Raw genomic sequence first — 20,257 nt, forward strand, 5'->3', positions numbered from 1 at the left:
ATAGACATAGGATGAGTCGTAGCTTGTGTTGTTTCCTTTCTTCTTTTTTTTTTTGGCGGTTAACAAGTCATAGCTTCAGAGATTACAACAACGACACTTACATTACGTCATATAAGCATTTTTGTTTAATTGTTAATTTATCCGGACAAATTTGCTGTAACAAATAGTTATTTCAACCATCCACGAAACATACAACAACGACATTGCATTCGAGAAAAAAAGACAGGCATAGCTCATTGAATTGAGATAAGGAAATACAAGGAAGATAAAATCTGAACTTTATCTCCTGTATAACACCAAGAGAGTTATCTAAATTTTGTCTCTTGTATAACACCAAAAGAGTTTAGCAGCTTGCTAAGCTGGCATATTTGACAACAAAACTTTCATAATAATAACTTTGGTGAGCTAACAATAAGCTACCGTATTCAAATTACCTATACAGGCAATAAAATATAGATAATCACATAAGGGTGGCAATACTTGATCCATTTAAATTATTTTACATAATTCAATTCATTGTAGATCATATCAGATTATCTATGTAATAAAAAGATTATATTTATATTTAAATTTTTGATTTGTTTAATAAAAATATCAAGTTCGGATTAAGATATTTTTGATTTATCATGCATCCGGCTTAATCCGTATCGTTGCCGGATCTATAACCATAGCTAACGTGATAATGGACACCTAATCTCAAATTGTATGAATATACCGTTACCTATGAGTCACAGGGCTGTAGGGTTCGCACCACCGATGCCGGCTCCTAGCACTGCTCGAGTTTTTTACGGTCGCCGGAAAGGTCTACCCATTTTCCACGCGTCGACACTCCTTTCCATTTCGCCCCTAAAAAAAACAAAAGAAACGTCCACGCTCCCCTCCATTTAGCCCCTAAAAAAAACAAAAGAAAAATGTTAGGCGCCCAACCAGAGTACCAAGACTTGTCATGTTGTACGAGAGAATCGGTGAAATGCACGGAATCGGCGGGGGAGGGGGAGGGGTTGTCGAAAAATCGCCAATCCACTCATGAGACGTGGAAATGGAAACGTTTGGTACGATGGTTGGGCTTCAAAGAATTTTTCAGGAAAAAAAAAAACAGGGAAACGCTGCCACCGACGTGGGAGCGGAGAACCAACGTCGCCACGTCGCCACGTCAGCTATCGCTTTTGCCAGATGCCCCCCACTCCCTCCGCGTACCCCGTGACCCAAATCCAAACCCCTAGCCCTCTTCTCCTCGCCAAGTGCCGTTGTCTCTACCGCACTGATCCCTCGCTCCCTCGCCCAATCCTTCTCAAACCCCACTCGATACGCAGCGAGGAATCTAGGTTTCCTCGCGTTACTCGCCACCATGAATATTTTCCGGCTTGCCGGCGACATGACCCATCTCTTCAGCGTCCTCGTCCTCTTACTCAAGATCTACGCTACCAAATCTTGCTCAGGTTCTAGGGTTTTCATATCCGACTATAAATATGACGATTTTTTCTGATTTTTCTTTGATATTATGGCCATTTTTTGATCTGGAGGCAGGGATCTCGCTCAAGACGCAAGAGCTGTATGCTTTGGTGTTCTTGACTCGGTATTTGGATCTGTTCACGGATTTCATCTCGGTGTACAACTCGGTGATGAAGGTGGTGTTCATCTCGAGCTCGGTCGCCATCGTGTGGTGCATGAGGTACCATCCCTTGACGCGGCGGACGTATGACAAGGATCTGGACACCTTCCGGCACTACATTCTTGTGGGCGTGAGCATTATCTTGGCCCTGCTCTTCCATGATCGATTCACATTTCGAGAGGTAGTTTGATTTGTCCTTTTCTTTCCCTGGAGTTTAATCCGATTCTGTTTCCAATGAACTATGGGGAGATCTTATTTATTATAACATGATTAGGGTTTCCTGTTATATAAATTTTGTGTCCTTATCATATTGCCCAGTGTCAAAAAGCCAGAACAGTACTTCAATAATAACAAGACGAAATTAGTCTAATTTATTTTGCTTGTCTAGTTTTATGTCTTGTTGGTCATTGGTACTGTCATTCTCTAGATTATGTAACTTTATCTTGAGTTATAAGGACTAGAAGTGTTTTATTTTGGTTCTATCTTACAGTGGTGCAGCCTGAGCCAGCAAATCTTACTGATGATAACGTTGATAGTAATGCAAATGAGGACATATCTATTTATGAAAAATTCAATGTGCATCAGTTTTGTGAGCATCATATATTTTTGAAGAGAAATCTGTCAAAGGTTAAGGAAATATATCGACAGATCAACTTTAGGAGCTTGGATTGGTCAAGTAAGCAAATTCTTCTAGGTGGTAATGTGGTGGAGGTTCTCACGAGGAGATGAATCACCTTTTTCTCTCTCTTTTGGTTGATCTGGAGATTGAAGCTATTAGGAATCAAGTGTCGGTTAGTGTTCCAACTAACACGGGGAACATTGGTAAGAACATATAACATGTCTGTGAGATGGTAGGAAGAAATGTTACATGCCAATGATTTAACAAAGAATGCGAGATCGGATCCAGCTTTCTTTTGTTGTCCCTTGTTGTGACCTTGTGGTTGCACGTTTCCTTATACTACTGATTTTCCCCTTTTGTTTGGTTCACTATATCTTCTTCCTCATGAGCTTCCATTATGTGCTAAAAGAACTCTTTGGTAGCATCTCTGCCAAGTTTGAGACAAGTGTAAGCATACACCACAAAGTGCATATTCTGCATGAAGTAGAACATATAAGATTCTGCTTATCATCATGTACCACCTACTTGTTTGTTTTGTCCAATGTATGCTTGTTTACTATATGTTACATATCCATATTTTGTACTTTCATAATTTACAATTTGATAAATCTAATTGTTTGGATTCTAATTTGTGGGTGCACCTGCTTCCAGAATTGTGATCTGGTGGTCGTAATCAATAGTTACAGTATGCGATAACCAATAATCCAATGATTGCATCAAAAAGAGGGAAGCTATTTTAGCCCCTCCTTGCTGAATAATCATGTTGATGGTTGTTATCTGCTTGACAATGCTGCTGATGGACCTGATTTATTGCACAAATCTCACATTAAACATAACCATTTTTGTAGACCTATTAGAAAATCAGCAAGTTGACTGGCTGTGTTCTGCACAGACAGATGTCTGTTACTTTTTTAATAGTTATTTTGTACCCAATATCTGTTCAGCATGTTGTCATGCAGATTAGTAACATCTGTTGAAAATAGTGTCAGTTGGACCATTGCTGCCCATAAATGTGCAGCATCTAGGATGACGGAAAATATTTTAAAAAAAAGCAATAAGGCAAAAGGGAAAAAGAAAGAAGCAAAGTGGCCCATGCCTCCTATTTGTTCAGGGCGGGCGGCGTGAACTCTGAAATGCAAAGTGGTGAATCATACAAGATTTATTCATATATTAACTTTACTCATTCAGTCAACAACACAAACCTCTATGGACTTCAGGAAAAGGAGGATGACAGATTAGAGGTGCAGGGTTCGTTTGAAATTGGTTACATAAGAGTTAGGTATTAGCTCTTATGTTGTCACTACTATAAAAGGATGGTCCAGTGCACGAGGCTTCCGCCATTGCAGGGTCTAGGAGGGTCAAATATATGCAGCCTTAACTCTACATATGGAAGGGCTAGTATTTTCATGTTTCAAACCTGTGATCTTCAAGTCATAATGGAGGAACCTTACCATTGCACCAAGTTTCACCCTCTCCTTGCGTTGTTATAATATACACATTCGAAAATCATGGGCTTAAGATAACGGTTATCAATAAAAATATCTGTAGACAGCAAAATCAGTTTCTGGCTATTAAAATCACCTTTTCTCATTGCTAAATAACGCTTCGCCATTAAACATTACCTCGATCTTTGCTGAAAAATGCTTTACTGATTTTGTTTGAGGTCTTGGATTTGAGTTAGGCCAAAATAGCAATGGGTTATCTCTCTTGTTCAAAATTTATTTTCGTAGGTCAACAATTTGCTTTTCTGTTTTATATTTTAGGAATGTGTAACCAGATTTTAAAAGCTTATGCCTATCATGACTTGTTTCTTGCTTTTTTTTTAAAATAGATAAACATGTTTTAATCATATTCTTTAAACTGAGACTATAATCACAACTATAGAAGCCCCTAGAAAGAGAAAAGTTAATTGTTTCTTGATGTAATAAAAGCTGCTTCTTCATTTTTATTGTTCTTAACTTGGGGCACTGATTGTCAGTTCCATGGTGCATTTTACTGTTCAATTTACAGGTATTCTGGGCATTCTCCATATACTTAGAGGCAGTGGCAATTCTTCCTCAGTTAGTTTTGCTGCAGAGAAGCGGAAATGTCGATAATTTAACTGGGCAATATGTTTTCTTTCTTGGGTATGATTCTCACATGCTTGTTTGCTTTCTTTAATTAATAACTCATTTGTGTTTTCCTGGAAGCATATTGTGTGTACTTTTTTTTTAAACTTCAAAATGATATTGACGTAAATGTATTAGCTTCTAAGATTCTGAAAATAATAATATATTGGTGTACGTTAATATGGTATAGTTATGTTTGAGAATCTGCAGAAAATTGAAGTTAAGGTCAAGGTTGGCGCTACCGTCTCAAGCCATCCGATTCAGGGTGTATTGAGCTGTATCAGAGTCTGGCCAGAACGGTTCCCGCCTTTGGATTGAGAAACTGGCAAGGGAGGGGGAGAGGGAGAAGGAAAGAGAGGAAAAGAGAGATAGAGGGAGGGAGAAGGAGAGGGAGAGGGAAGGAGGGAGGAAGGGAGAGGCCAACGGAGCGCTAGAGAGGTAGGGGGAGGGGGGAGAGGGCTTTCAAAGCATTCTCTCTTCTGCAATGAAATAGGGGCTTCGGCTCCTTTATATATATATATTTTGATTTTTTAAAGTAAAGTCGGGAGCCACTGGCAACTTCACTTATTATTTTTTTTTTGAACTTCACTTAAAAATATTCGAAAAAAAGAAAATAATAAGTGTAGCCGGCAATGGCTGCCAACTTCACTTAAAAAAAATAAAAAAAAGGGGCTGAAGCCCTTATTTCAAAATGAAATAGCCCTGTTCCGGCAACGTGAGGGCGAGAGGGCTTCGAAAGCCCTCTCCCCCCTCCCTTCGCCTCTCTTGCGATCCACCAGCCTCTCCCTCCCTCTCTCTTCCTCTTTTTCCTTCTCCCTTCCCCTTCCCTCCGCCTTTCTCTCTTCGCTGCCCTCCCTCCCTCCCTCTCTCTCTCTCTTTTCCTTTCTCTCCTTCTCCCTCTCCCACTCCCTTGACGATTTTTCTGTCAGTTCATATCGAAATAGCACGGTACCGTACTGTACCATACTGTTGGCCTACCAGCATGGGTTCCAGTTTCGGTACTGCAGATCTTGGTTAAAGTTTTTTTAGAAATGACTTGTCTACTAGCAAAACTTGAAGATCAATGTCTTTACATATTGCATTTATCATCATAGATGGATGCCTAAAATGCAAGGTTTTGAAATGGCTTAAATGTAATACTCTCATTTACTTTTGGAGGTAGTTCGAAAAATGTATGCTTTAGAATTACTTGTCTAACTTATAATGGTTCTTGGCTTCTGATGTACTTACAATTTGTTGAAATCAAATCACACCGCATTTGAGCATAACTAAATTTTTGGTCTTTTTAGTCTTATTTGTGTATCACTTTTTCCTATATTTGAATAGCAACACCCTGTCTTTAATGGACATAAGGGTTCACAAAATTTATTTCTGGTAAATATGCCCAATAAAGTTATATGCAGAACCAGCTGGAGCTAAATTGGTTTCAAAATTATTCTGCTTTACATTCTGTTGTTTAACCATGCATGACCCTTATATATACGTATAAAAGAGTGGTGTGTATGTGTTAGTTATTGAAGCAACCACATATTGTATTAACTTAATCATCTCAATTTCTAGTCCCTAATTATTCTGACCTCTTTATCATAAACTTGTCCTAAGAACTTCTAAACATGAAATACAACTTAGTTATCTGTGGTATCATATTTCCTAATTAATATACACTAGTCCCACCTTTGCAAGTTCTCTTCTATTTTTTCACAAACTGTTGCCTTACATCCTCTTAAACTATACTTCGTTACTACTTCCCTCTTTCCTTCAGACAAGCTTCCTAACCAATTTCATTATATTTCATGCTGAACTGAATGGGGTTATCAGTTTTTTTTCTTTAAGTCATCATCTTTTGCTTTCCGGAGTCATGGTATATGCTTGCACTCGTATTTCTAACACGAAAATGCAATTAAGAGAATTGGTTTTCTAAATGCAAAAAAATCCAAATGAAGAACATCCTATATTTGATCATTGACAACTCTAACAATGTAAGTGGAAAGAAAACATAACTGTTTATCCAATTTTCATAATTATGGACAAAAGCTATCACTTGGTTCTGCATCTCTCCTAGGCATGCTTATTAGTACAAATAGCACGCAATCACATTTAAAAAATATCTAATTTTTGCAATAAGTTTTTGATGGTTAAAATATGAATGCATGCTGACATCCCATCACAGCTTTAGAAAACAAATAATGTCATATTGATAGCACCCTCTAACCTACACTTGTTTCTAATGTAAGAAAAGCAATCGTAAATTATTAAATTTACTGCTGAAATCTTGGATTAGATGTTAGAGGTTATTAATTTGCATATTGTATATCATAAATTGATGATCTCACAGGAGCCCTAGAAACTGGCAGAAAGATAGATGTTGTACTGATTGAGGACAAAGCAACATGGACTTAATTTAATTGGTGCAAATGTGTGTCCATGGTTGATGAGGCCTTAATAAGAAAAAGGGGCTTGGCTTTTTGTCGTTGTTGGGAGGACTAGATCTAGCATAACATGTTAAGGATCAAGAGAAATGATTTAAATTGGATGATTGTGCCAATGGATGCGGCCCATTTAAATTGCTTAATGTCATATAGCTCGGTATAAGTAGTTTAGAAGAATCATGATAGTTGTGGTTTTAGAATTGGCTAACTCGATTAAGTATTGGTTATCTAACTTTATGGCTCTGGAGGGTGGATGCATGGATACTGTAATGGTTAATGTTGTACGGTTATTATATTTTGCATATAGATATCCACCTTAGGCTGGATTGGCATGCCTTGTTATCTCACACTGATTAAATGCCTTTGCAATGTTACTATGATTATATCCTTAACCATTCAATCTTGTTCCAAATAGTTGGGTATGTCAGCACTTATTTGCCAACTTTTCCTATTAGTATGCCTTTTGCTCATGTATGTGTTGGAATTGTTTTGGAACTGAAAATCAAGACAGTACCCTGATGATGAAGAATTTACAAACACTTGCTTTCATATACTAATGTTTAGAAGGAATGTAGTTATGAGGATGGTGGATTTGAAGATGGAATATGCCCTTTCTTTATTAGATCTCCTTTTATCATCCTTGCAAACAGTTGACTTTCAATTCTCCACCTATCTATAGGGACTTGAAGCCATGCATCCTTAGGCTTTATGTTTCTAACCTTCAATCACTTGCTATGATTTTTACACTCGACCACCGGGCAACTTTCAAGGTTTGCAAGTTCGAGTCTTTTTGGCAAGGAGGAGATGAAGGATCACAAATGCCCACCCACCCATGCATGTTTAGTCTTGCACTTAGATTTCAGGGTTTTTTTGACTTGCATTTAGATTTCAGGGTATTTTCTCATATAATTGGGTCACATTCAGTTGAGTCATTCTTATTTTTATTGAATCACATAATTTTTTCTCTTGTGCCTATGTATCTTAGAAATTTAAATGTCTTGTATTGTGCTTGCATAAGTTAGGGACTGATAGGGCACAATGTACTGTACACAGGATCGATGTGCATTGACACGGGGTATATGAAGAATTGTTGACAGTTATGCCAAAGATACATTGAAATACACCGAGTAAATGAAAAGCTTCTATATAGGCTACATTTTATTAGTTTAAAAACTGGCATAAAAAATGACATGAACCAGCATTATGTTAATCAAATCGAGAGAAGTAAAACAGGAGTCTTGATTTTGAAGGTGTTACATAGTAACCATATTATGTATTTAAGATACTAGGTTTATTGAATGTTATTTTAAAGGAGCACCTATGTATCTCCATAATACACTTCATTCTCCTTAGCCATGTGTAAATCTTGGAATTTCTCGAAGAATCCATGGATTGATGTAAATATCCACAGTAATTTAGTGGAAAATGAAAATCAACTGCCCACTTCCATCTTTTCTCTTCCAAACTCCTTTTGGGTTATGACATAATTTGGTTCAACTTTTTGACGAGAGTATTGATGCAGAACAATATTCAAAATGAAAACTCAACCCGCAGATCCACCAGCGGGGTGTTGGAATCCACCAACAAAGACAATATGGAAGGAAAACTCTATTCGTTCAATAATAACCAAATGTTAACAAGCCCTACTAGCCTTTATATAGGCAACATGACAAGAACAAATTTCCAAAATACCCCTACAGAAGAAAAGACCCAAATACCCAACAAATAAGCTATCTCTCTCATAAGCTATCACCCAGCCAAAGTGTCACCAAGTGGGATGCCCTCCTGCGTCTGCGACTATACACGTGCCTGATCGAAAGTCTAGGACTGGTGTCCGCACCAACTCTCTCGAGGTGGGAGAAACTCGACTCCGTCGAGTGGGATAGCGGGCGGCTCTGGTAGTGTTCCAAAAGATCTGGATCGATCTGCTGTAGCTCCTCACGAGTAACCCACGTGCTATCAGACTCTAGATGGTCCCTTCATCGGACGAGGAAACGCTGAATGCCTCTGTCAGTAGTAGATATTATCTGTTCATCCAAAATAATATCTATCTTGTCCTTCCATGTGGGTTGAAAAGGAGAAGTGTGAGGGTCAAAGGCAGGCATATCTGGTGGGGGCGGAGTGGGTGTGTCAAATGGGGCATTGGGGACAGGCAAAGGAGGTATGTAAGCAATTAAGTCCTCAATATTAAAAGTGAAACTAATGCCATAATCAGGAGGGAGATCAATGACATATGCATTTGGGCCTACCTGTTTCAAAATTTGAAAAGGTCCTGCACTACGAGCCTGCAATTTCCTTGCGGTTCCAGATGGAAACCGTTCGGGTCTGACACGAATCATGACATAGTCGCCAACATGAAATTCTTTAGCACATTTATGCAAATCAGCTTGTAATTTATAACGAAGATTACTAGATTCAATTCGCTTATTGATCTCTTGATGCAGTGAATGGACATGATGTGCAAATGCTTCGGCTGACTCAGAGACTCTAGCATGCGGTGACATGGGAAGAAGGTGCAAAGATTTTCGAGCTCGAAATCCATGACCAACCTCAATTGGACTCATACTAATAGATCGATTAATGAAATTGTTGTATGCAAACTGAGCAATAGGAAGAACAGAGTCCCAGTTTCTATTATGATCACCCACCATACAGTGTAAAAGATTTTTCAGACTACGATTGACAACCTCTGTCTGATTGTCAGTTGGAGGGTGGTAGGCGGTCGAGAATTTCAATTTCATGCCCACCAATGTGCCATAGAGTTTTTAAGAAGTAGCTTATGAATCAAACATCTCGATCTGACACGATAGTTTTCGGCAAGCCATACAGCTTGACTATATGCTCAAAATATAACTTTGCAACGTTTGAAGCGTCTGAGGTTTTGGAACAGAAAATAAAGTGTGCCATTTTGGATAAACGATCGATAACCACAAAGATAGAGTCATGCTTGCAAAAGGTATGTGGCAAACCAAGTATAAAATCCATGCTCACATCTTGCTAGGGGCAATCAGGCACTGGTAGTGGGGTGTACAAGCCAGTGTTTGGCTTGTGATGTTTAGCCAACTGACACGTTCTATATTGTCCAATTAACTTGGCCACATCACGTTTGAGACTCAGCCAATAAAACTGGCGTTCAACTTCCTCGATGGTTTTATCCCGCCCAAAGTGACCAGAAAGGCCACCAGCATGAATTTTCCATACGAGAAAGTCACGTAAGGACGTACGGGGTATGCAGAGTTTGTTGGCCTTAAATAAGTATCCGTCGCGAAGAGAATAGCTGTCAAAGGAGACATTCGTGTCATTTGATAGGGCGAGGTAAACTTCCCCAAAGTTAGGGCAGGACGCGTAATCTTTCTTCAGCCAATCAAACCTAGTGACCTTAACACTTATGAGGGAGAGAAGATTAACCCGTCAACTTAGCGCATCAGCTTCTTTATTTTTGGACCTAGCTCGATGTCGGAGAACAAAAGTGTATTTCTGTAAGAATTCACTCTAACGACCATGCCGGGGATTGAGTTTCTTTTGACAGTTGAGATACCGAAGGGCTTCGTGGTCTGAGTAAAGTACGAATTCATGTGGAAGCAAATAATCACGCCAATAGCATAAAGCTTGAATGACCACAGAGAACTCTTTGTCATACGTGGAATATCTTTGTTTAGCGGCATTTAGCTTCTCGCTAAAATAGGCGACAGGATGATGCTCTTAGCTGAGGACGCCACCTATCCCAATTTCGGAAGCGTCACACTCCACCTCGAATACCTTGAAAAAATCAGGAAGGCGCATCACAGGGGCTTTCGTCATCCTTTTCTTGATCTCCTCAAATGCTCTAGCGGCCGATCGCGTCCACTGGAAGTTTCTCCTTTTGAGGTAGTCAGAAATTGGGGACATAATGGTATTGAATCCACGGACAAAATGCCGATAAAAAGTGGCAAATCCATGAAAACTGCGGGTCTCATGGATGTTTGTAGGTTCAGGCCAATCGACAATCGCCTTGACCTTTTGAGGGTCAGCGCAGACTCCTTCAGATGATACAACAAAACCCAAAAAGATGACTCGATTCACAAGGAATGAGCACTTTTTTCTGTTGGCATAGAGGTGGCAGCACGAAGGGTTTGACACATTTGTCGAAGGTGGTCCATGTGTTGCTCCCTCGACTTGCTGTAAATCAAGATGTCATCAAAATACACTGCTAAGAACCTGCTCGTGAATGGTCGGAGTATCTGTGTCTTGACCCACATAAATGTGCTAGGGGCATTAGAAAGCCCAAAAGGCATCACCAACCATTCATACAAGCCGTCCTTAGTCTTGAATGTAGTTTTTCATTCATCTCCTGGTCGGATTCGAAGATGGTAGCCACTTTTTAAGTCAATCTTAGAAAAAATTGTGGCTCCCGCCATCATATCTAGCATGTCGTCAAGTCGAGAAATTGAAAAACAATATTTAACCGTTATTCTATTTATATCGACTATCAACACATGCACCACGTTCCATCTTTTTTAGGTGTGAGCAATGCCGGAACAGCACAAGGGCTCAAGCTTTCACGAATAAATTTTTTTTTAATAACTTCTGTACCTGGCGTTGTAACTCAGCATGTTCGGTCGGATTCATCCGATAGTGCGGCAAATTGGGAAGAGATGCTCCCGGAACTAGGTCAATAGCGTGCTGGATCTCATGCATAGGCGGAAGATAATCTGGAAGATCGTGAGGGAAAACATCGTGAAACTCGTCCAGCAACGGAGCCATGTGTCCAGAAGGTTGGTCAATGTTGGTGTTCTCAATTTCGCGTGCGAACAAGGCAAACACAATGGACTCTTGGTTTGCCTCCTTTTCAAATTCCTTTGGACTTATGATGTGTCAACCCTTGTTACTAGATGCTTCTTTCTTGTTATCCTTGTGGGTTGCCTTAGGATGTAAGGGGTTCAACATGATCTTTGTGCCTTTAAAAACGAATGAGCATGAGTTCGAACGTCCGAAGATGGTCACATCTCGATCATAAAGCCAAGGGCGGCCCAAGATAATGTGCCCGACGTCCATTGGAATGATGTCACACCAAATGTCCTCTTTATGAGAAAGAAAGTGGATAGGGACATGACACCTTTCGTTGATGGTAATAGAAGAAGTATCAACCCAAGATACCTGGTATGGATTTGGGTGAGGAACTGTTTTCAACCCTAGGCGGGACACAACGCTAGATGAAACTGTATTGATACAACTACCGCTATCGATAATCACTTTACAATCCTTGGTCCCGCACTTAATGTAGGTGTGGAAAATTGTATGGCAACGCCAGTCATCGGTCGCGTTAGGTTGGGTTAAAGCACATCTGATGACTCCTAGAGTGGGCCAAATGCATTCGTCAGGATGGGCCCGCTGAGTATCGTCGTTGTCACTATCCTGCACGTCAACGGGATTGGGTTCGTAGACTTCTTCTTCGATGATATCGTCATCAAGTGTGTTCTCCTGTTCCCCAAGATAGAGTGCCTTGTGTGGGCAGTTCATTGCCACATGCCCCACTTGCTTACATTTGTAACATTGCCGGGGATCGCTTGATGTCATGTTGTCAGGCATTGGTCCTTTGCCTTTATCTCGATTAGCGGGCAACATGTTTTGATTGGGCTTATGGGATGTCGTTGTTGCTTGAGGTCTGGCTCCAAATGGAGCGAAGGGTAAAGGAGGCCGACTAGCAGGCCGCCGTGCCAATTGTTGTTTGATGACCAATTCATAATTTAGGGCGAAAGAATAGGCCTGGTCTAACGAGTTATCTCACGAAGAACTAACTCTCGCCTAATGTCCTCATTAAGACCGCGTCGGAAACGACTCAATGTCATTCTTTCGTCTTTGACGACATCGCACCTCATCATGAATTCCTCAAACTGGGAGACATAGTCACTAACAGATTTTACCCCCGGCCTAAGATTGTTCCACTAGTCTAACAGATCATCATGGTATGAATGTGGTAGATATTTCTCTTTCAACTTTTTTTTCATTTTTACCCAAAAAGTTATGGGTGGTTGGTTCCTCCTGCACACAAGCTGTTCAGTGCTCTGCCAGAAGAGTTTAGCTCGACCGACTAGTTTCATCTGAGCGAATCGCACTCTCTTATCCTCCGACAAGTTGTACCACTGAAAGAAGTGGTCCATTTCACGAATCCAGTCAGTGAATGCTGTTGGATCCAAATGACCATCAAAAGTGGGAGCATCCACTTTGATATTTTTGATGAGATGATCTTTAGGGTCCCTAAAGTCTCTATACACAGTTTGGTTCCGTAACCACCGATGCATATCCTGATCGAACATGTCGTCTCGATAATTATGTTGCTATGGGAATCGTGCCGGGGCTCTCTCTTGGTAACTGCGGTGAAGGTATTGTCGAGGAGCCTCGGCATCGTGGGCAACACGACTAGCGCTCATGTTAGAAGTTTCGACGTCACTGCCATTTGCCTCTTGCTCTCGACCAGCCTCAAGGGCTTCGAGTCGGGCATTGAAGCCATCAAGCTTCGTGGTGAGGTGGGTGCTATATTTCTCAAGTGACTCTTGGATGATCTTATGGATATCCTCCATGGTGGAGGGTTCCATAACAAGCCGGGACTGAGTGCTAGAGGCCACGCCCGCTACGTAGGTTCATGCAAATGTGGCTTCACAACGTGAAATGCAACTGACTAATGCAAGAGATGCAATAAGATGCCAGAGATCAGTAGCGAATCAGAATTAGTAAGCAACAGAATAAACTAAGACTGACTATCAAAGAGTTAATATGTTATCAGTTTAGTTGCAGACTAGTAGTACGCGACCTCGTAATCTAAACGGAAAGCCAAATAAGTCAAAATATCCCTCTAGGTTGGCTAGTTGCACTTGTAATACTAAGTCTAGTAGCCAATAGAATTGTGGTGGTGTAATGAATCAAGCAAAATAGGGTGCCAATGTCTCGAATGCGGGGGTAAGTACAGGGTCAGTCCACACCAGGGATAAGATAGATACTATCAGAAATAAGCAGATAAGACTAATAAGGAGAGGAGTCACCCACGTTTTGACGAGTCCACTGGGGTAGCAGATGCTGGCGGCAGCGACTGGCACGATGGTAGCAATGGGGATGGTGGCAGCAGGTACGTGCGACGGCCACGGGCACAGCTGACTCAGGGAGAGGGTGGCTCCGCGAGCGAGCCAGAAAGAAAGAATGAGAGATGGCAATCCAGTCCGAGAATGGTTGTCAGTGTGGATCCAACTACACCTGCGATCCCTGCAATTGTGAATGAGACACAAAACCACAGAGAGATGGAGGAACGAGTGCCGGTGGATGCTGGAAAGCAGAGGGGTGAGCCATGACGAGGAAGGCGCTGCGGCTGAGGGAAAAAGAGAGTGGGGCGGAGGCGGAAATGTCAAAGTGGGGTGGCGCTGCAACTGAGGGAGGCAGTGGGGTGGGGGGGCGAAGAAGGGGAATTTTCTGGCGAGATGCGCTCGATCTTGAAGAGGGCGGCAATGGCTCACGAGGCTAGGGGGTGTGGGAGCAGGATTGCTCCAAATCTAACAAACAGAGAGGAAAGGAAGAGAGCGGGGCCGGGGGTGAAGCAAGCGGCTGCGGCGGCGGGAGGAGCGGGACTGGGGGTGAAGCAAGCAGTGCAGAACCCGGCGCAACAAGGAGCAGCGGATGGCGCGCGGCAGCTCCTCTCTTTGCTCTGGCCGCGGACGGCGCCGGCGGAGCTGCGGAGGCGTCGAGTGGTGGCGACAATGGCAAAAAGAAGATTGGGAGAGAAAGGGAAACAGTGACACGTGCGTGACTTATGGGTCACGTGCGAGTCATGTGCCTTTTTTTTGGTGCAGGTGGATTCAGGTTAACGGATGAGGATAACGGGTCGGGACTTACCCGTTAGGGTTTCTCCTTTCCTCCTTTGCGAGGGGGGGGGGAGGAGGGAGGCGGCGGTGGCTTCCACGGCGGCAGTGACTCGCGCAGAAATGGCCGGGGTCTTCATCAACGAGCCCGACTGAGAGGACGGCCGGGGTCTTCGCGTCACCGTCGCAAGCCGACGGAGGCTGGAAATCCGGCGGGGCACGACGCTGCGGCTCGATCAAGACCTCCCGGCGGCAGAACCTCTTGGATCCGAGTGACGACAGCGCTCGAGGGTGGGCCGCTTCTTGGATCTGGTCAAAGCCGGCCCAAGCAGAGCCTCCCCTCAGATCTGACTGATGGGAGGAAACAGCGATCGCGGGCAGCGGCGATATCGTTGACGGGGGCCGACGGTGTCGTCGGGGCCAACTCCGAGGAGGTAGAGGCCGCACGTGGGGGCGATGGCAGTGAGCGATGGTGATGGGCACGGCTGCTATGGCGGGCGGGGGAAGCGATGCAGTGGTCCTCTCTTTTTGTTCGGGATGAGGCGGAAAACAAGGACAGAGATGAAAATGAAGAAGGGAAGAGAAATTGACCTTTTTGTTTGATGTGTGCGATGTGCGACACGCTTCGACACGATCTGGCGTCCGTGGTGCGATTTCTCTGGCGTAGATCTCGTGAAGCAAATGAATACGAGGGATCAGGGGTGGCTCGTCCATCAACTGGATCTCAGGGCTTTGGTAACAGAGGCAAAGCCTGGCTGCTCTGATACCAAAGTTGATGCAGAACAATATTCAAAATGAAAACTCAACCCGCGGAATCCACTAGTGGGGTGTTGGAATCCACCAACAAAGACAATATGGAAGAAAAACTCGATTCATTCAATAACAACCAAATGTTAACAAGCCTTACCAGCCTTTATATAGGCAACATGACGATAGCAAATTTCCAAAATACCCCTACAGAAGAAAAGATCCAAATACCTAACAAATAAGCTCTCTCTCTCATAAGCTATCACCCAGCCAAAGTGTCACCGGGTGGGCTGCCCTCCTGCATCTGCGACTATACACGTGCCTGATCGAAGGTCTAGGACTGGTGTCCGCACCAAGTATTCTGAAGTAGAGCTACCTGAAAGATATAAATCATTCATAAGCTTAGACAATGGTCAGGTGATAACATGATCATTTGTAGTCGTGTATCACTACTGTATATTATGCTATGAGCTGACATGGGCCAATATATTTCCTTACAGATGCATGTGATCTGGCTTCCTTTTGCCATGGTGCATCCTATGCGTTGTACAACATGGTATGATATGGATCAGCATTTGGATCTTTGACCAGAACTTTATTTCTTTGGCATCTTAAGCAATGGTCTTAAATTTAGCATCTAGATCTCATCTCTTATGTCATACTATATTATTTATGCAGAAATCAAAACAACTTCGAGTATATAAAAGAAACCCGAGGAAAAAATTGTAAGATAAGGATTCTAGTACTGAAGGCACCTTCCTTTCTGAGATGAGTCCTGGTTTGCAACGAAAAAGGACTATGAATCCTGGTTTGAAGCTCCATCCCTTTATAGACAACTGGCCTAATTCATCCTTACGACAGTGCTTGTAAAATTAGCCATGAAAAATAACCACCATGGAAATTAACCTTCCTTGATCAGCGTGATGGGCTACACTGGTCTTATTTTTCTTAACAGCTACTAAAAAAATACATAAAAAATATTGATATTGGTGTAGATGAGAGTTTATATCGGTCAGTACGTCAGAACCTCTCACAGGTATCTAATTTTAAGTCATAAAGACATTTGAGGGCTTTTGGCACTTGAAGGACAAGATATATCTTCTCCTCTGCTAAGTTCCTCATCCATTCATTGGGCTGGGGTGGAGGGTTAATACATCCATAATTTCAATTGACAATTGGTTGATACTCATCTCAGTAGCTAATTTATACAAGGCCATGTTGGCTGTTATAGGTTCCTTGCAGATTAACTTACAAGTTGCATAATATATCCTGAACAATAGATAACTTTTGCATGGTTGTGAAGTTGCCTGAGTTTTTGTCGTCTAAAAATTGATTATTTGTATAAGAAGCCACAACAGGTGCAGCTTGATATGGAGGATTTTTTTTTTCCCTTGATAAGTCATACTTTTTAACCCATAATTGTTGGTGGTGCTTGTAGTTCAAGAATCACTGATACTCCTAATTTGACTCTCAGCAGAATAATGGCTTTTATCTCTATCGTAACACCACCTTGTGTGTAAACATCAGTCTCATATATGAAGTCCAATATATCTGTACATTAACATGCTTGATTTAACTCAGAGGACCATTTTGGTCTCCAACCACATAAATCTTGTTATGGTAAATAGTTTCTTTCCGTTTTGAAACATTTTTTCATCCAGTCAATCCAGGAGCTATTGTCTTCTGAATCAAACATTTTACATGCTCAAAAGTCAAAACTAATCCTCTCTCTCTCTCTCTCTCTCTCTCTCTCTCTCTCTCTCTCTCTCTCTCTCATTCCTATGTACATTTTAATTTATAACCATTGATTCTGTACTTTTATGTGATTGATAGGCTGGTCATTTTGCCATGCTTGACTTGGAATATTGGATTCTTTAATATGCATTGTGATAAAAAAAGCAACCCCATCTAATGGGAAAATGCTAGAATGCCTACCCTTAATAGACATATACTTCAAAAACATTTCATTTGTTTGGATGGTGTTTGGATTGCCAAAGAAGGATTCATAGCATAGTTAGGAATTTGGGAATTGCTTGTTGATTATGATTATAGTTATGCACTGCACCTGCAGGTGCTTATAACTTTTCTATCCTCTCCATTTGTCTCTCACATAATTAAAATGGTTTAGCGGACAAACCTTGCACATTAGTTATACTTGGGAACAGTTCTTTTGTTTGCACTTACAGATTTCTGTTCTCTGAGCAGCTGGATGCCACCATATCTCAAGGAATTACTGGATCTCAACAATCATAATGTCACAGAAACTTCATCCTTCTACATGAAATCCACTCATTTTTATGCATCTTGCGGATTGATTGAATATATTTGTTAGATTGGCTAATCTCTTTTTCTTTATTCATTAGGGCTTACCGTGCATTTTACATTCTCAACTGGATATATCGCTATTTCACGGAGAATCATTACAGTCGTTGGATATGTAAGTCATTAGATTAGAGAAATTTGACCTAACTTTGGATATAAGCAATTGTACCCTAACGTTTGTTTATTTTCCAGCTTGGCTTGCTGGTTTTGTTCAGACAGCTCTCTATGCTGATTTCTTCTATTACTACTTTGTAAGGTAAGAACCTGATGACCACTAATATGCTGTGCTTTAGATCTACTAGGTCTTATGAAAACAATCATTGATTTTTGTTGTTGATGCTTACAGTTGGAAAAACAATGCAAAGCTTCAGCTCCCTGCTTGAGCTACTTCTTGTGCAGGTCATTCTGCATGCTGCTACATAGTAAACAATCTGAAATCTGTTGGATTTCTGAGTTGAATGATGCAGTGCAATATGGAAGGAGGAAATTGTGCGAATAAGTTGTGCCCCTGATATCCATTACTGCATGATTGTACAATGATATTAAAGATTATACTGATTCTAGTTGTCATACCTTTTCTCTTGCTCTTTGCTCATACTACTGAAAGCTAACAAATTGCTAATTTCATAGAGGCAGTGCCAATTTGCTTGTATTCAGAACATACATATTGATATATGAAGCAAAGCTTTTGTTCTAGTTGCTCATCTTTCCAATTGGGAACCTACCCCTTGTTGAGAATACATGACATGGGAATATCTTTATCATTTTGAGCAATTTACCTCCTTGTGTAAACACATAATGATATTCAGAAGCCAGTATGTTTTTGGAGTTCATCCGGGGCCTTTATGGCACAAGAAAACTTATGCATCATTTGAATGGAAAAAAACTGATGAGGCAAAGAGCAGAAAAAAGTAGCACAGTGACAGGCGACGCTAGAGATGGTGTTTGTTATCATGTTTACCATCGAGATTGGATTAAACATAATTTGATTTATTCTCGGTAGCAATTTGACTAAGACTTGGAAGAGTTCTTGGTTCCTGTTTCTCCCGCTTAAGCTTCAGCAGGGCAATTGATGGTCCATACGTCCATGGAGTGCTATAACCATGCAAGCGCTAGGTGAAGGCATCGACCAGGTTGGCGGCATCACATACAAGCATGTTTAGATTTCTTGTTGGTCAGAATTAAATTAAAGCTTACTCTTATTTTTTTTTTTTTTCCAATGAAGTTCATATCAAATTTTGGGCGAAATGATAGTGACAAGTGGTTATACCAAAATAAGATGCTTCAAAGCGATAATCAAGGAGTGTTTGGTATGCAAAAACACTACTCAAGAAGAAGGATGCTGGAGCTGCCTGCCCTTCAAACAAATACCTGCTTATCAGACGCTGCATCACTTTCCTGGTAGCAATAAATAAATGACGCTCTTACCTGATAAAAGAAATGGTCTTTTATAGAGAAGATAGACAATGAATCAAACACTTGTGCAAACTATTCTACATGAGCCTCGATTTGTTCTCTGTCCTGATCAAGTTCTCATACACTTTTCGAGGGAAAAAGTTGCTCAATTCCTTGTTTCTATGGCAAAAAAAAAAGAAAAAAAAAAGCCATCTTCCCTTAGGAAGAGGTGAAACGGTATATGTATATGGCTGATTAACCCTTAGTATTTAACATCTCACTTCTTACTAGAAGTAGGTATTATTTTTTCCCCTCCTGTTAACTAATCAAGAATTTGTTATATGGCTGGTCTAAGCAAGCAGTTAAGGTCGTCTTTACTGTTGCTCTTTTTTTTTAATGGAAAAGCCATTATTTGGTGTTTTGGTTAAAATACTGTGACTTGTGAGTCCATGGACAAAGATATTGCTAAAAAGTAAGCTTCATCATTTTGCATATTTGGTGGTTGATAATGACATAAATATAAAATACTTTAGGTCAACAGGCAAAGATACTGATAACTATTTACTTAGTTCAGATTTGCAACCATCCTTTTCTCTAGCTAGCTAAAACTGTACAAGGTTCAATATTACTTGCCCAAAAATTTTGAAATTTGATTTGGACTGCAACTCTCCAAATTATCTGATGAAAACCAATTCCAACTCTAAGACATACGCGATAAGAACATAATATTCGTAAGAACGCCAATTTATTAACTGTGGCATCAGAAGGAGCGACTCTTCGATGGGACGTTTGTTGTTGCAGGCTTTTTCAAGAAAAGAAATAAATGTAGTTTTCTGAAAAGGGCGAAAAGAATAAAACAATAAAAAAAACACGAGCCGCACAATTCATGTCATAAGATTGCACGTACAAAAGTTTCCATGAGGACGATGGATCTGCCGTTCAGCCTTCCCCATGCACCATGATATCAGCCTGCAACGTGTACCGCAGATAATGGTATCCGCATAATATATAATATGCGCACGCCTGAGTCGTCCCGCCGACCGTCACCGTACTAACCTGCACCTACCCTCTTAGCAGCAGCCAGCTAGACGCCCCAAGGATTTCCCGGTACTTCCAAAACTGCCTTCTCTTATTACCAAAATTCTTAAATAAAAAAAGAAAACCGCCTTGTTCTATTAGAACAAGATGACCAATATACC

At 41.2% G+C, this 20,257-nt stretch overlaps 1 protein-coding gene across 2 annotated transcripts; it reads left to right on the forward strand.

The window, feature by feature from the left end:
• Window positions 1-1,186: 1,186 nt before the first annotated feature.
• Window positions 1,187-18,359, forward strand: LOC103696130 (ER lumen protein-retaining receptor A-like). Of its 2 annotated transcripts, XM_008777665.3 has the most exons (6): window positions 1,187-1,439; window positions 1,528-1,793; window positions 4,242-4,357; window positions 17,705-17,778; window positions 17,856-17,919; window positions 18,010-18,359. In XM_008777665.3, the coding sequence occupies exons 1-6, from the start codon at window positions 1,349-1,351 to the stop codon at window positions 18,044-18,046; spliced, it is 648 nt and encodes a 215-aa protein (XP_008775887.1). In that variant the 5' UTR covers window positions 1,187-1,348; the 3' UTR covers window positions 18,047-18,359. The 2 variants fall into 2 exon arrangements, with proteins under 2 accessions (XP_008775887.1, XP_026656583.1); XM_026800782.1 differs by lacking the exons at window positions 17,705-17,778; window positions 17,856-17,919; window positions 18,010-18,359 and adding an exon at window positions 17,547-17,698.
• The last annotated feature ends 1,898 nt before the right edge of the window (window positions 18,360-20,257 follow it).

Source organism: Phoenix dactylifera, unplaced genomic scaffold, assembly GCF_009389715.1.
Source record: "Phoenix dactylifera cultivar Barhee BC4 unplaced genomic scaffold, palm_55x_up_171113_PBpolish2nd_filt_p 000257F, whole genome shotgun sequence".
NCBI classification, from domain to species: Eukaryota; Viridiplantae; Streptophyta; class Magnoliopsida; order Arecales; family Arecaceae; genus Phoenix; species Phoenix dactylifera.